Below are 13,644 nucleotides of genomic sequence, written 5' to 3' on the forward strand. Positions count from 1 at the left end.
TAAAATATTTTTAAAAAACAACAAACATTTATATATATATATATATATATATATATATATATATATATATATATATATATATATATATATATATATATATATATATATATATATATATATATATATATATATATATATATATATGAATATATTCGGTTTGAATCGAGAATCGAGTCGGAATCAATTCATCACCCTGTGAATCAGAATCAGATCGAATCGTTAGATATCCAAAGATTCAAAGCCTCAAAAAAATCGATTCTTATTCACCCCGATTTTAAATTGATTCATGATTTTCAAAATTTGATTTAAAAAACAAGAAAACAATTTTTCATATTGATCACGATTTTAAATCGTTTAATCAATTACAAAAATCAATGAAAAAAACAAACAAAAATAAAACAAACAAACAAAAACAAATATTTAAAAAAAACAATAAACATTTATACATATATATATATATTTATATATATATATATATATATATATATATATATATATATATATATATATATATATATATATATATATATATATATATATATATATATATATATATATATATATATATATATATATATATATAAATAATCGGTTTGAATCGAGAATCAAATCGGAATCGAATCATCATCCTGTGAATCGGAAACGGATCGACACGTTAGATATCCGAAGATTCAAACCCTAAAAAAAATTCGATTCACATCTGAATCACGATTTGTTTTCACCCCGATTCTAAATCGATTCATGGTTTCCCAAAATCGATTTAAAAAAAAAGAAAACAATTTTTCATATTGATCACGATTTTAAATCGTTTTGAAATCGTTTCATAAATTTCAAAAATCTATGAAAAAAACAAACAAAAATAAAACAAAAACAAAATTTTTTATATAAACAACAACAACAAACATTTACATATATATATATATATATATAATCGGTTTGAATTGAGAATCGAGTCGGAATCAAATCGTCACCACGTGAATCGGATCGAATCGTTAGATATCCAAAGATTCAAACCCTCAAAAAAATCGATTCACATCTGAATCGCGATTCTTATTCACCGGAATCAATTCGGAATCGGTTTAAATCAAGAATCGTGTCGAGCTGAGAATAAATTCGGAATTGAATCGACAGCCCGAGATCTGGAATCGAATCCAGTCTTCAGGATGCCCAACTCTTCTACATAAAATGTTGCAAGAATCGCTTTGAATCGACTTTGAATCGAATCGCCCCCCCCCCCCGAGGATCGGAATCCAGCGGTGATTTGTTGCGACTGAGAAGAAAATTAGGTCCTGTCTTTTATTTTGAAAAGGGTCCAACAGAAGCTAACCACACTTTTACAAAAATAGATTTATAGTGCGAAATGTTTTTTTGTTCTTTTCGTTTCTTTAGAAAGCTGGCTTTTATTTTGGCGGGAACCAGCGAAATACACCCAATGCACACGCGGGGAGTTAGCAACACGACAAAAGCAAAGCAGAAACCCAAGAAGAAGAAGAAGAAGAAGAAGAAGAAGAAGAAGAAGAAAGTTGGACTCCACAAATGTTCTCTTTTTTTTTTTTTCCGGGTACTTCCTGCACGACAAACCTCAACTGCTTCACGACGACGGCGGGGAGCGGCGGCGGCGGCTGGGCCGGCAGCGGCGCAGTTTGGAGGTCCAGTCTCACAGGTCCCGCCCACCAGGCCCCGCCTCCGCCCACACAGAGCACAGAGAAGACACGGGACACGTAGCGACGGTAACGACGTCATAAAAACACAGACAGGAAGTGGCCATGAGCGACACCAAATTGATTGTTTCGTCAAAAAATACAAATGAGGCGGATTCACAGTGCACACTTTTTTTTTTTTCTCCTTCGTTTTTGTTTTTTTTTGGCAACGAGGACGGCCGCCTCGGTCGGTCGGTCGGTCGGGGTCTCTGGTCCCGGCGGATGCGATGGAAGAGGGCGGATCGTCTTCCTCCCAAGGTGGCGGCTCAAGAAGCAGGAAGAAGACCGAGAGAGTCTTTTGACATTCAATTAGCCACGCTAGCTCGTTAGCACCACGAGTGTCGCCGCGTAAACTACCAAGGTGGACGTCGGGACGGTGGCGATGGAGAAGTTCCACATTCGCGTGAGTCGTTTTCCCGAGATCCTCCTGGGAGTCGTCACGTAAACCGGCGGCGAGGTTAGAAAAAGTTGAAAGTGCTACAGAACATTTCGCCGACCCTCACAGTGGAGTCCGAAAGCACAGTAAGGCGGTCTCACGGCGCTCGCGTTAGTCCTCCTTCCTCTCGGCGCCGCCCTGCGCAGCGTGGATGCCGTTGCTGTAGACGGGGAACGGCAGCGTGGAGAAGAGTCCTTCGGCCGCGGTGAAGACGTTGGCGGAGGCGGGCATCTGCGCCGACAGGGCGCCGGGGCCCGCCGTGGCGCCCGGGGAGCCGGCGAAGGGCCCGGCGGCGGCGGCGGCGGCGGACATGTTGAGCCTGTGGACGTGGTGGTAGAGCATCTCCATGGGGGTCTTGGGGTCCAGGCCGAAGCTTGGACTGTCCACGAAGGAGGCGTTGGGAAGGAGGTTCCCCGGCGCCATGGCCAACGTGACGTCGGCCGGCGCGTAGCGGATGGTCCCCGTGGTGTAGACGCGCGGCGGCGTGCTGCCGGTGGACGCCAGCGAGGCGGCGACGCGGTGCACCAGCGGAAGGACCACGTTCCCGGCCTGCAAACGCTGCAGAGCCTCCACGTCGCCCGAGTAGAGCAGCGAGGACGAGGAGGAGGAGGATGTGGGCGTGGCTTGCTGCTTTTCCCGAGGGGACGCCGACAGCGGCGGCGACAGGGGGTCGGCTGAGGACGCGCTAGAGGGCGGAGCCAGGCTGGATACTGAGGACGGGGCGGCGCTTCCGTTGTAAGGAGGCTTCCTCGCTCCTCCCCCTGCCCCGCCTTCGGCGCCCGGAGGCGTCAGGACGGCATCGGGGACCTGGAGGGCCTCCCCTGGTGGCGAGGGGAAGGTCTTGTGTGGTCCCGAGGGGGCGGGCTTGGCGGTCATGCTGTACGGGGATTCGTTCCTGGAGATCTCCCTGTTGGGCGGGAAATTCCAGATGCTGCTGTCGTTGTCAAAGTTGATGGGCTCTGACATTTCCGTCTTGATCTTCAACACCGAGGACGCGGCGCCGCCGCCCGGTGTCTCGGCGGAGAGCAGGTGGGAGGGGTCGACCAGCGGCGTGCCATCACCCACGGTGACGGGGCTGGGCGTAGCCGAGGAGAGGCGCAACTTCCTGATCCGCGTTCGGTCCCACTTCTGAACTTTCCTCCGTTTCCTGCGCTTGAGGACGGTGTTCGTGGCGCCGTCTTCCTCCACCTCATGGTCATTCTCCTCTTCCTCCTCCGAGGACGACGACTGCGAGCGACGAGGGTCCTCCGCCTCGCCGTAATGTTCCACTTTGATTTGAAGCCTGCCCAAGCCACTCAAAGTCGCCAGCTTGGCACCGCCCCCTGCATGCTCCTCCGGCTCCCCCGCCTCAGCCTCGGAAGGCTCCGGACTGTCGTCGCTATCCGGACTCCCGGGGTTGCTGGACGTGTCTCTCTCCTCCTGACGCTTCACTTCCTGCTCGGGCGAGCACTGCGATTGGCCGGAGTGCCGCTGCCGGCACCGGCTCTCCGCCTCCGGGTCCTCGCTGCGCTCCGATTGGCCGAGCTTCCCCTCCAACTTCTCGTCGTCTGGCGAGACAAAGGGTAAGATCACCGGGGCTACCACGATCAGGAAGTCACCTCCTGTTTGTCGCCGACTTACCGGAGTTGTCCTTGTACTCGCAGTCAGAATCGGAAGACTCAGAGGACTCCGGGGCCTTCTCCGGAAGGTTCGGCAGCTGGCTGATGTCGAGCGGCGTGTCCTTGTCTTCGTGGTTACTGCAAGACGCAAACGCCACTGTCACCTTTTGACACTCCATACTTAGTACTCCGACTAACAAACATCTCTCGTCATGTGACCTCAGCACGTAGTTGACCCACACCACGTTCTTCTCGTTGGCGTTCTTGGCGTTGATGGCGATGGTGGCGCTGGACTGGATCCAGATGTAGCCGGTGTTCCTCTGGATCCAACGGTAGTACTTGGTCACACACTGACCCTTGTTCATCACTGACACAAACACACACGGTTAGTCGGCGCCACTTCCTGGTTAGAAGGCACCATGTGACATAGCTTCCTCCACCGGATGGCGCTGTGACTGCGCCCCCCCCCCCCCCTGCGCTGGCTGAAGGCACGCTGGCAATAAAGGTAACCAAATGAAGCACTAAATGGTTATCCGGGGCAATATGTAGTGGCATTAATCAGAGAGCGGGAAGGTTTAATGGCCGGGCCGTGAAGACACAAAGAGGTTGATTTATAGAAAAGCCCGGCCGCTAATTAAACGCTATTAGAAGGTAATAGAATTGTTGAACGCTCGCACGCGCTCAGTAGAGACGGCGAGGGCGGGAAATAAGCTTCAATGACATAACCTTGTTTTGTTTCTACGCCGAAAACCACTTCACTCGCGGGTGATGTTTGTGTGTGTGTGTGTTTGTGTTTTTCTGAGTGTTTGTGTGTGTGTGTGTTTGTGTGTGTTTATGTGTTTGTGTTTGTGTGTGTGTGTTTGTGTGTGTGTGTGTGTTTGTGTGTGTGTGTGTTTGTGTGTGTGTGCATGTGTTTGTGTGTGTGTGTGTTTGTGTGTGTGTGTCTGTGTGTGTGTTTGTGTGTGTGTGTGTTTGTGTGTGTGTGTCTGTGTGTGTGTGTGTCTGTGTGTGTGTTTGTGTGTGTGTGCGTGTGTGTTTGTGTGTGGGTGTGTTTGTGTGTGTGTGTTTGTGTGTGTTTGTGTGTGTTTGTTTGTGTGTGTTTGTGTATGTGTGTGTTTGTGTGTGTGTTTATGTGTGTTTGTGTGTGTGTTTATGTGTGTTTGTGTTTGTGTGTGTTTGTGTGTGTATGTTTGTGTGTGTGTGTTTGTGCGTGTTTCTGTGTGTTTGTGTGTGGGTGTGTGTTTGTGTGTGAATGTGTGTGTGTGTTTGTGTGTGGGTGTGTGTGTGTTTGTGTGTGGTGTGTGTGTGTGTTTGTGTGTGTGTTTGTGTGTATGTGCAGGGATGTGTTTGTGTGAATTTGTGGGTGCGGGTGTATGTGTGTTTGTGTGTGTGTGTGTGTGTGTGTGTGTGTGTGTGTGTGTGTGTGTGGGTGCGGGTGGGTGGGTGTTTGTGTGTGTGTGAGTGTGTGTGTGTGTGTGTGTGTGTGGGTGCGGGTGTGTGTGTGTTTGTGTGTGTGTGTGTGTGCACGTGTGGGTGCGGGTGTGTTTGTGTGGGTGCGGGTGTGTGTTCATGTGTGTTTGTGTGTGTGGGTAAGGGTGTTTGTGAGTGTGTGTGTGTCTGTGTGTGTATGTTTGTGTTTGTGTGTGTGTGTGTTTGTGTGTATGTGTGTGTGTTTGTGTGTGGGTGTGCGTGTGTGTTTTTGTGTGTGTGTGTTTGTGTGTGTGTTTGTGTGTATGTGTGGGTGTGTGTGTGTTTGTGTGTGTGAGTGTGTGCGTGTGTTTGTGTGAGTGCGGGTGAGTATTTGTGTGCATGTGTGGGTGCGGGTGTGTATTGTTTGTGTGTGTGGGTAAGTTTGTTTGTGTGTGTGTGTGTGTGTGTGTGGGTGTGTGTTTGTGTGCGTGTGTGTGTATTTGTGTGTGTGTGTGTGTGTGTTTGTGGGTGGGTGTGTGTGTGTTTGTGTGTGTGTGTGTGTGTGTGCGTGTGTGTGCGTGTGTGTGTGTGCGTGTGTGTGTATTTGTGTGTGTGTGTGTTTTTGTGTGCGTGTGTTTGTGCGTGTGTGTGTGTGTTTGTGTGCGTGTGTGTGTATTTGTGTGTGTGTGTGTTTGTGTGTGTGTGTGTGCGTGTGTGTGTTTGTGTGCGTGTGTGTGTATTTGTGTGTGTGTGTGTGTGTGTTGTCCATCAGCAGGCTGCAGGCATGATGGTGACTAATGAAGGCCGTCGAGAGAGAGAGAGAGAGAGAGAGAGAGAGAGAGAGAGAGAGAGAGAGAGAGAGAGAGAGAGAGAGGGAGAGAGAGAGAGAGAGAGAGAGAGAGAGAGGAGAGAGAGAGAGAGGGAGAGAGAGAGGGAGAGAGAGAGAGAGAGAAGATGCCTGAGGCATCATCACATCAAAGCCTCGCCGTCCTCTCTTTAGTGCCATGTTGACCACTTCCTGTCCCACTTCCTGTCCCACCTGTCTGCCACTCTCCCACCTTTGACCCCTGTACTCTTCTCAGGCTCATCACTTCCTGTCCCGCCTCCTACACACCTGTCTGCCACTCGGCAGGAAGTCATGGTCAGGGAGCTCTGCGACGTGCGTGTGCGTGTGTGCGTGTGTGTGTGTGTGTGTGTGTGTGTGCGTGTGTGCGTGTGTGTGCGTGTGTGCGTGTGTGCGTGTGTGTGTGTGTGTGTGTGCGTGTGTGTGTGTGTGTGCGTGTGTGTGTGTGTGTGTGTGTGTGTGTGTGTGCGTGCGTGCGTGTGTGTGTGTGTGTGTGCGTGCGTGCGTGCGTGTGTGTGTGTGTGTCCGGTCTAAATGCCTGCAGGCTTCTCTCTCTCTCTCTCTCCCCTCCTCTCTCTCTCTCTCTCTCCCCCCCCTCTCTCTCTCTCCCCCCCCCCCCTCTCTCTCATTCTACCCGACCATTCTTCAATGCTTTTATTGTGAAAAGGCCAAACGAGTGTTGTCCAGGTGACAAGGGTCAAAGGTGACATATGATATGATATGACATGAGATGGTATGATGTAAAATGAGATATCATATGAAATGAGATATCATATGAGATATCATATGAAATGATATATGATCTAAAATAGATATGATATTAAACGAAATGGTATGCTATGATATGAGGTATGACATGAGATACAAGAAAGGAGGTATGAAATGGAATGATATATGATTTAAAATGAGATACGATCTAAAATGAGATAAGATATGAAATGAGATATCATGAGGTATGATGTACAATGAGATATGCTATGGAATGAGGTATGCTATGAAATAAGACATGAGATCCAATGAGACATGATATAAAATGAGATATGAATTGAGATGTCATTAAAAGTTAGGGATTATATGAAATGAGATATGATCTAAATCAGATATGATATGAAATGAGATGACATGAGGCATGAAATGAGGTATGATATGGAATGAGATATGATTTGAAATAAGATATGATATAAATCAGATATGATATGAAATGAAATGGTATGATATGAGGTATGATATGGGATATATGAAATGAGGTATGAAATGGAATGAGATATGATCTAAAATTAGATATGATCTAAAATGAGATATGATCTAAAATGAGATACGGTATGAAATGAGGTACGATATGAAATGAGATATGATTTGAAATAAGATATGATCTAAATTAGATATGATATGAGATTGTATGATACAAACCATACGATATGCTATGAAATGAGGTATGATATGGAATGAGATATGATCTAAAACAGATATCATATTAAATGAAATTGCATGATATGAGGTATGATATGGGATATATGAAATGAGGTATGAAATGGAATGAGATATGATCTAAAATGAGATATGGTATGAAATGAGGTACGATGTGAAATGAGATATGATTTGAAATAAGATATGATCTAAATCAGATATGATATGAGATTGTATGATACAAACCATACGATATGCTATGAAATGAGGTATGATATGGAATGAGATATTATATGAAATTACGTATGATATGAAATGAGATATGATCTAAAACAGATATCTGTATTATACCTCATGATAAGAAATGAGGCATGAAAGGGAATGAGATATGATCTAACTTTAGATATGATCGAAAATGAGATATGATATGAAATGAGGTATGATGAAATGAGATATGATTTTAAATAAGATATGATCTAAATCAGATATGATATGAAATGAGATGGTGTGATATGAGGCATGATATAATATGAAATGAGGTATGATATGGAATGAGATATTATCTAAAATGAGATATGATCTAAAATGAGATATGGTATGGAATGAGGTATGATATGAAATGAGATATGATTTTAAATAAGATATGATCTAAATCAGATATGATATGAAATGAGATGGTGTGATATGAGGCATGATATAATATGAAATGAGGTATGATATGGAATGATATATGAAATGAAATTACGTATGATACAAAATGAGATATGATCTAAACAGATATGATATTAAATTAAATTGTATGATACGATATGAGGTATGAAATGGAATGAGATATGATCTAAAATGAGATATGGTATGAAAAGAGGTATGATGAAATGAGATATGATTTGAAATAATGATAGGATCTAAATCAGATATGATATGAAATGAGATGGTATGATATGAGGCATATGATATGATATGAAATGAGGTATGATATGGAATGAAATATAATATGAAATTACATATGATATGAAATGAGATACTGTATGATATAAAACAGATATGATATAAAATTAAATGGTATGATATAATATGAGGTATGATATGGGATGTATGAAAAGAGGTATGAAATGGAATGAGATATGATTTGAAATAAGATATGATCTAAATCAGATATGATATGAAATGAGATGGTGTGATATGAGGCATGATACAATATGAAATGAGGTATGATATGGAATGATATATGAAATGAAATTACGTATGATACGAAATGAGATATGATCCAAACAGATATGATATTAAATTAAATTGTATGATACGATATGAGGTATGAAATGGAATTAGATATGATCTAAAATGAGATATGGTATGAAAAGAGGTATGATGAAATGAGATATGATTTGAAATAATGATATGATCTAAATCAGATATGATATGAAATGAGATGGTATGATATGAGGCATATGATATGATATGAAATGAGGTATGGTATGGAATGAGATATGACATGAAATTACGCATGATATGAAAAGATATATGATCTAAATTAGATATGATATTACATGAAATTGTATGATATGATATGAGGTATGATATGGGATGTATGAAATGAGGTATGAAATGGAATGAGATATATGATCTAAAATGACATATGGTATGAAAAGAGGTATGATGAAATGAGATATGATTTGAAAATGATGATATGATCTAAATCAGATATGATATGAAATGAGATGGCATGATATGATATGAACTGAGGTATGACATGGCATGATATATGATATGTAAAAAGATATGATCTTAAATGAGATATGATATGAAATGAGATGGTATGATGCAAAATGAGATATGAAATGAGCTATCATATGAGCTATGATATGAAATTAGGTCTGATATGAAATTAGATATGATCTAAAACAGATATGATATTTAACTAAATGGAATGATACGATATTAGGTATTATATGAGATATATGAAATGAGGTATGAAATGGAATGAGACATGATCTAAAATGAGATATGAAATGGGATATCATGAGATATGATATCGAGTGAGGTATGGTATGAAATGATATGAAATTAGATGTATGATATGAGAGGAAATGAGATGGTATGATATGAGATATGATATTAAATGAGATATGAATTGAGATATTATTAAAAATGAGGTATGGTATGAAATGAGATGTGATCCAAAATCAGATATGATACAAAATGAGATATATGATATGAAATAAGATGGTATGAAATATTATACGGTATGATATGAGATATGATATGAGATGGCGTGACACGATTCAAGGTATACAATGAAATGAGATGGCATGATATAAAACGAGATATGATATTGAATGAGGTATGATATAAAATGAGACATGAGATCAAATGAGACATAGTATAAAATGAGACACGATATAACATGAGATATGTGAAATGAGTTATGATAACAATTAGATATGAAATGAGATAACACAAATGAGGTATGATATGAAATGAGATATCAGATATGATATACGATTAGATGTTATGATATGACAATAAGTATGACATGAGATAGGATTTGATATGAGAGGGTAATATGATATTACATGAGATGTTATGATGTGAAATGAGATGATATAAAATGATGGTATGATATGAGACGGTATGACATGATCTAAGATGTAGTATGACGTGAGGTGTTATGATAAAAAAATAAGATATAATCTAAAATAACATATACATTGAGATATTAAAACTGAGGTTTATGATATGAGATATGATGTGAAATGAAATATGATATGATATATGAGATATGATATGAAATGAGATATGGTATGATATATGATATATGAGATATGATATGAAATGAGATATGGTATGATATACGATATATGAGATATGAGATATGATATGAAATGAGATATGGTATGATATACGATATATGAGATATGATATGAAATTATGAGATATGATATGATAAATGAGATATGATATGATAAATAAGATATGATATGAGATATGATATGAAATTATGAGATATGATATGATAAATTAGATATGATATGATAAATGAGATATGATATGAGATATGATGTGAAATGAGATATGATGTGAAATGAAATATGATATGATATATGAGATATGATATGAAATGAGATATGGTATGATATACGATATATGAGATATGAGATATGATATGAAATTATGAGATATGATATGATAAATGAGATATGATATGATGTATGAGATATGATGTGAAATGAGATATGATATGAGATGAGATATGCTATGAGATATGATGTGAAATGAGATATGATATGATATATGAGATATGATATGACATTTAATTATATGATATATGAGATATGATGTATGAGATACGATATGATATGATAAATGAGATATGATATGAGATATGATGTGAAATGAGATATGATATGAGATGAGATATGCTATGAGATATGGTATGAGATATGATGTGAAATGAGATATGATATGATATATGATATATGAGATATGATATGATATTTAATAATATGATATATGAGATATGATGTATGAGATACGATATGATATATGAGATATGATATGATATGAAATGAGAGTAATAGAGATATAATACTTACAGTCGACATGACAAAGTCTGATGCCTTCCACATCTTCAGCATGAACCAACTGATAACAACGTTTGCCTACAACGTCCACGGATGTCAGATCCATGTAGTCACTGATCCTGAAACACAACAACACTACTACGTTACATACTACTAATACTACTAATGTAGTCACTGATCCTGAAACACAACAACACTACTACGTTACATACTACTTACTACACACTACTAATACTACTAATGTAGTCACTGATCCTGAAACACAACAACACTACTACGTTACATACTACTTACTACACACTACTAATACTACTAATGTAGTCACTGATCCTGAAACACAACAACACTACTACGTTACATACTACTTACTACACACTACTAATACTACTAATGTAGTCACTGATCCTGAAACACAACAACACTACTACGTTACATACTACTTACCATAGGTGTGGACTCGAGTCACATGACTTGGACTCGAGTCAGACTCGAGTCATGAATTTGATGACTTTAGACTCGACTTGACAAAATGTAAAGAGACTTGCAACTCGACTTAGACTTTAACATCAATGACTTGTGACTTCACTTGGACTTGAGCCTTTTGACTTGACATGACTTGCTACTTTCCCCAAAACCCAAAGCTTAAAAAGTTATTTGGGAGCGCTCCGTATTTTTCATTTCCTTCGTCTGTGTCTATCAGCGTGTGTGCTGCGTGTCAGCGTGTGTGCTGTCAGTACAACAGCCAATCAAATTAGATCTACGTTGTTTTCATCACACAGCATTCATCCAATCAAATTGCAGGAGAACCAATGAGACGAGTTGTCAAACAACGCGCTAGTGAGAAAAAATTATGCCAAAGTTGGTTTCGTTCGGGTATAAAAACTACGACTTGGTCAACAAAAAACGAATTGCCGTATGCAAATCACGCAGTTTGAATATTACAGACGGAGACGCAACAACTTCCAACTTCGTTCGACATTTGAAGTTGCACAAAGAAGGGTAAGTTTTGAATGTAAGCTAACGTTTATTGGCTAAGTAACTTAACTTTTATTTGCTGTGTAGTTAAATGAGTGAGGCTGTAAACTCACTGCTAACGTTATAATCATAGACATCTTATAAGTAGACTCAGCATGGAGCGCTACTGCCTACTGGCGCAGACGAGACGCGGGGCCGCCATCTTGGAGTGGTGATCCACTCCACTCAGTGCAATTCATTTGGCAGGAGCAATGAACTGTCAGCGCATTTAATTCATCTTACCTCACTGAATACCACTGATTTCCACGTGCTTTTTTGTCATACGTGTAGCTATGATAACGGACACATGTTTTATTATTCATAGTTTGCTTAACAGTAATATAATATTCTTATACGCTATAAGTGACCAGACGTCCGAGATCAAAACTGGGAATATAATCCCAGAGAAGGGGGGAAAAAATGGTCAGCTATTTTTAAATTGAAGAAACAATATGATTAGGTTATATATACATGCGTATATCCTACATAAACAATGTATGAATACATTAGATATCTATATATCTTATAGACTGTATCTCTGTTGCTGCAGCAGCAGAGAGTTTATTCTGTCTTGACACTTTGTATTGATATTTTGTATTACATTCTTCCCTTAAATGATAATGTTTACACTGATTGTTATATATGTATTTTTGATGTATGTCGCTTTGGATAAAAGCGCCTGCCAAATACTTAAACATATATAAACACCTTACAGTCTTTATATCAGCTAAAACCACCGATCTGTTTCACTGGATTCAGAATAAAACCAAATTCTGTCTTACCCAACAATGTTAGTATTTGAATATTGTTACTTGAAGACTTATTCCTGGTTACAATTATACTGTTAAGAAAGTATTGTCTTATACTTTGCCAAAAATGAGAATGCATCATAATCAGTGGCGGATGGTGAATTTTGTTTTAGGTGGGGCTGAAAGTTTGTAAACCAAACCCCTGTAGGGGCGTCATCCTCCCCCAGAAGATTTATTTGTGATTTTCACATACAAATATTGAAGATCTTTGCTCCTTCTCAACTCTGTGGTAATATTATTTTCACAAAATACAACCAATAGTACGTTAATGTTAAATCTTACTTGTGAAAAGTAATCCCCCGATTCCTATTTTCAACAGTCCGCTCATTTGAGTAGGAAAACGCTGAACACCAGCCCGGCATCTTTGTTTTCTACCTGTCAACTGTCAGTTTAGGCTGCTCGCCGACTCCTCATCACCACTTCAAGATGGCGGCCAAATTGCCAATGATGCGTCTACTTATAAGATGTCTATAGTTATAACGTCATTGCAAACACGGCAATCTGTTGCGTCTACTGCAGTTCGCTACCTTATTCATACTTTTTGTCATGCGATTTTTTTTTAACAGGGTTGCATGAGGTACCTAGACTTAACGTTATGTTAGTCAATGTATCACACACAGTAACGTAACGTTAGACGGCGGTCAGCAGCACCATGTATTTTAGCCACCTACAAAAAAACAAACATAGTCAAATAAAGGTCAGTTAAAATGTATACTATATTAAGAACATGTGTACATATTGCATAGGGCCCTGACATCTAAAAAGTACAACTCTGTTCATTGTTATGTTCATGTATTAATGTTTTTCATGTGTACGCACACATCAACACACATACAGTATGAGAT

The 13,644-nt window shown here is 40.1% G+C and overlaps 1 protein-coding gene across 1 annotated transcript in view; it reads right to left on the minus strand.

Annotated features, from left to right (window-relative positions):
• Positions 1-1,262: 1,262 nt before the first annotated feature.
• LOC133640897 (neuronal PAS domain-containing protein 3) overlaps positions 1,263-13,644 on the minus strand; it is a 149,524-nt gene continuing 137,142 nt past the window's right edge. The window contains exons 12-15 of the mRNA XM_062034581.1: positions 10,989-11,095; positions 3,954-4,101; positions 3,757-3,872; positions 1,263-3,683 (exon numbers count right to left, since the gene is read on the minus strand). Of these exons, the coding sequence (XP_061890565.1) occupies positions 2,248-3,683; positions 3,757-3,872; positions 3,954-4,101; positions 10,989-11,095 (1,807 nt within the window). The 3' untranslated portion in view covers positions 1,263-2,247. The remainder of the gene's footprint in view (positions 3,684-3,756; positions 3,873-3,953; positions 4,102-10,988; positions 11,096-13,644) is intronic.

Source organism: Entelurus aequoreus, linkage group LG23 (assembly GCF_033978785.1).
Source record: "Entelurus aequoreus isolate RoL-2023_Sb linkage group LG23, RoL_Eaeq_v1.1, whole genome shotgun sequence".
Taxonomy (NCBI): domain Eukaryota; kingdom Metazoa; phylum Chordata; class Actinopteri; order Syngnathiformes; family Syngnathidae; genus Entelurus; species Entelurus aequoreus.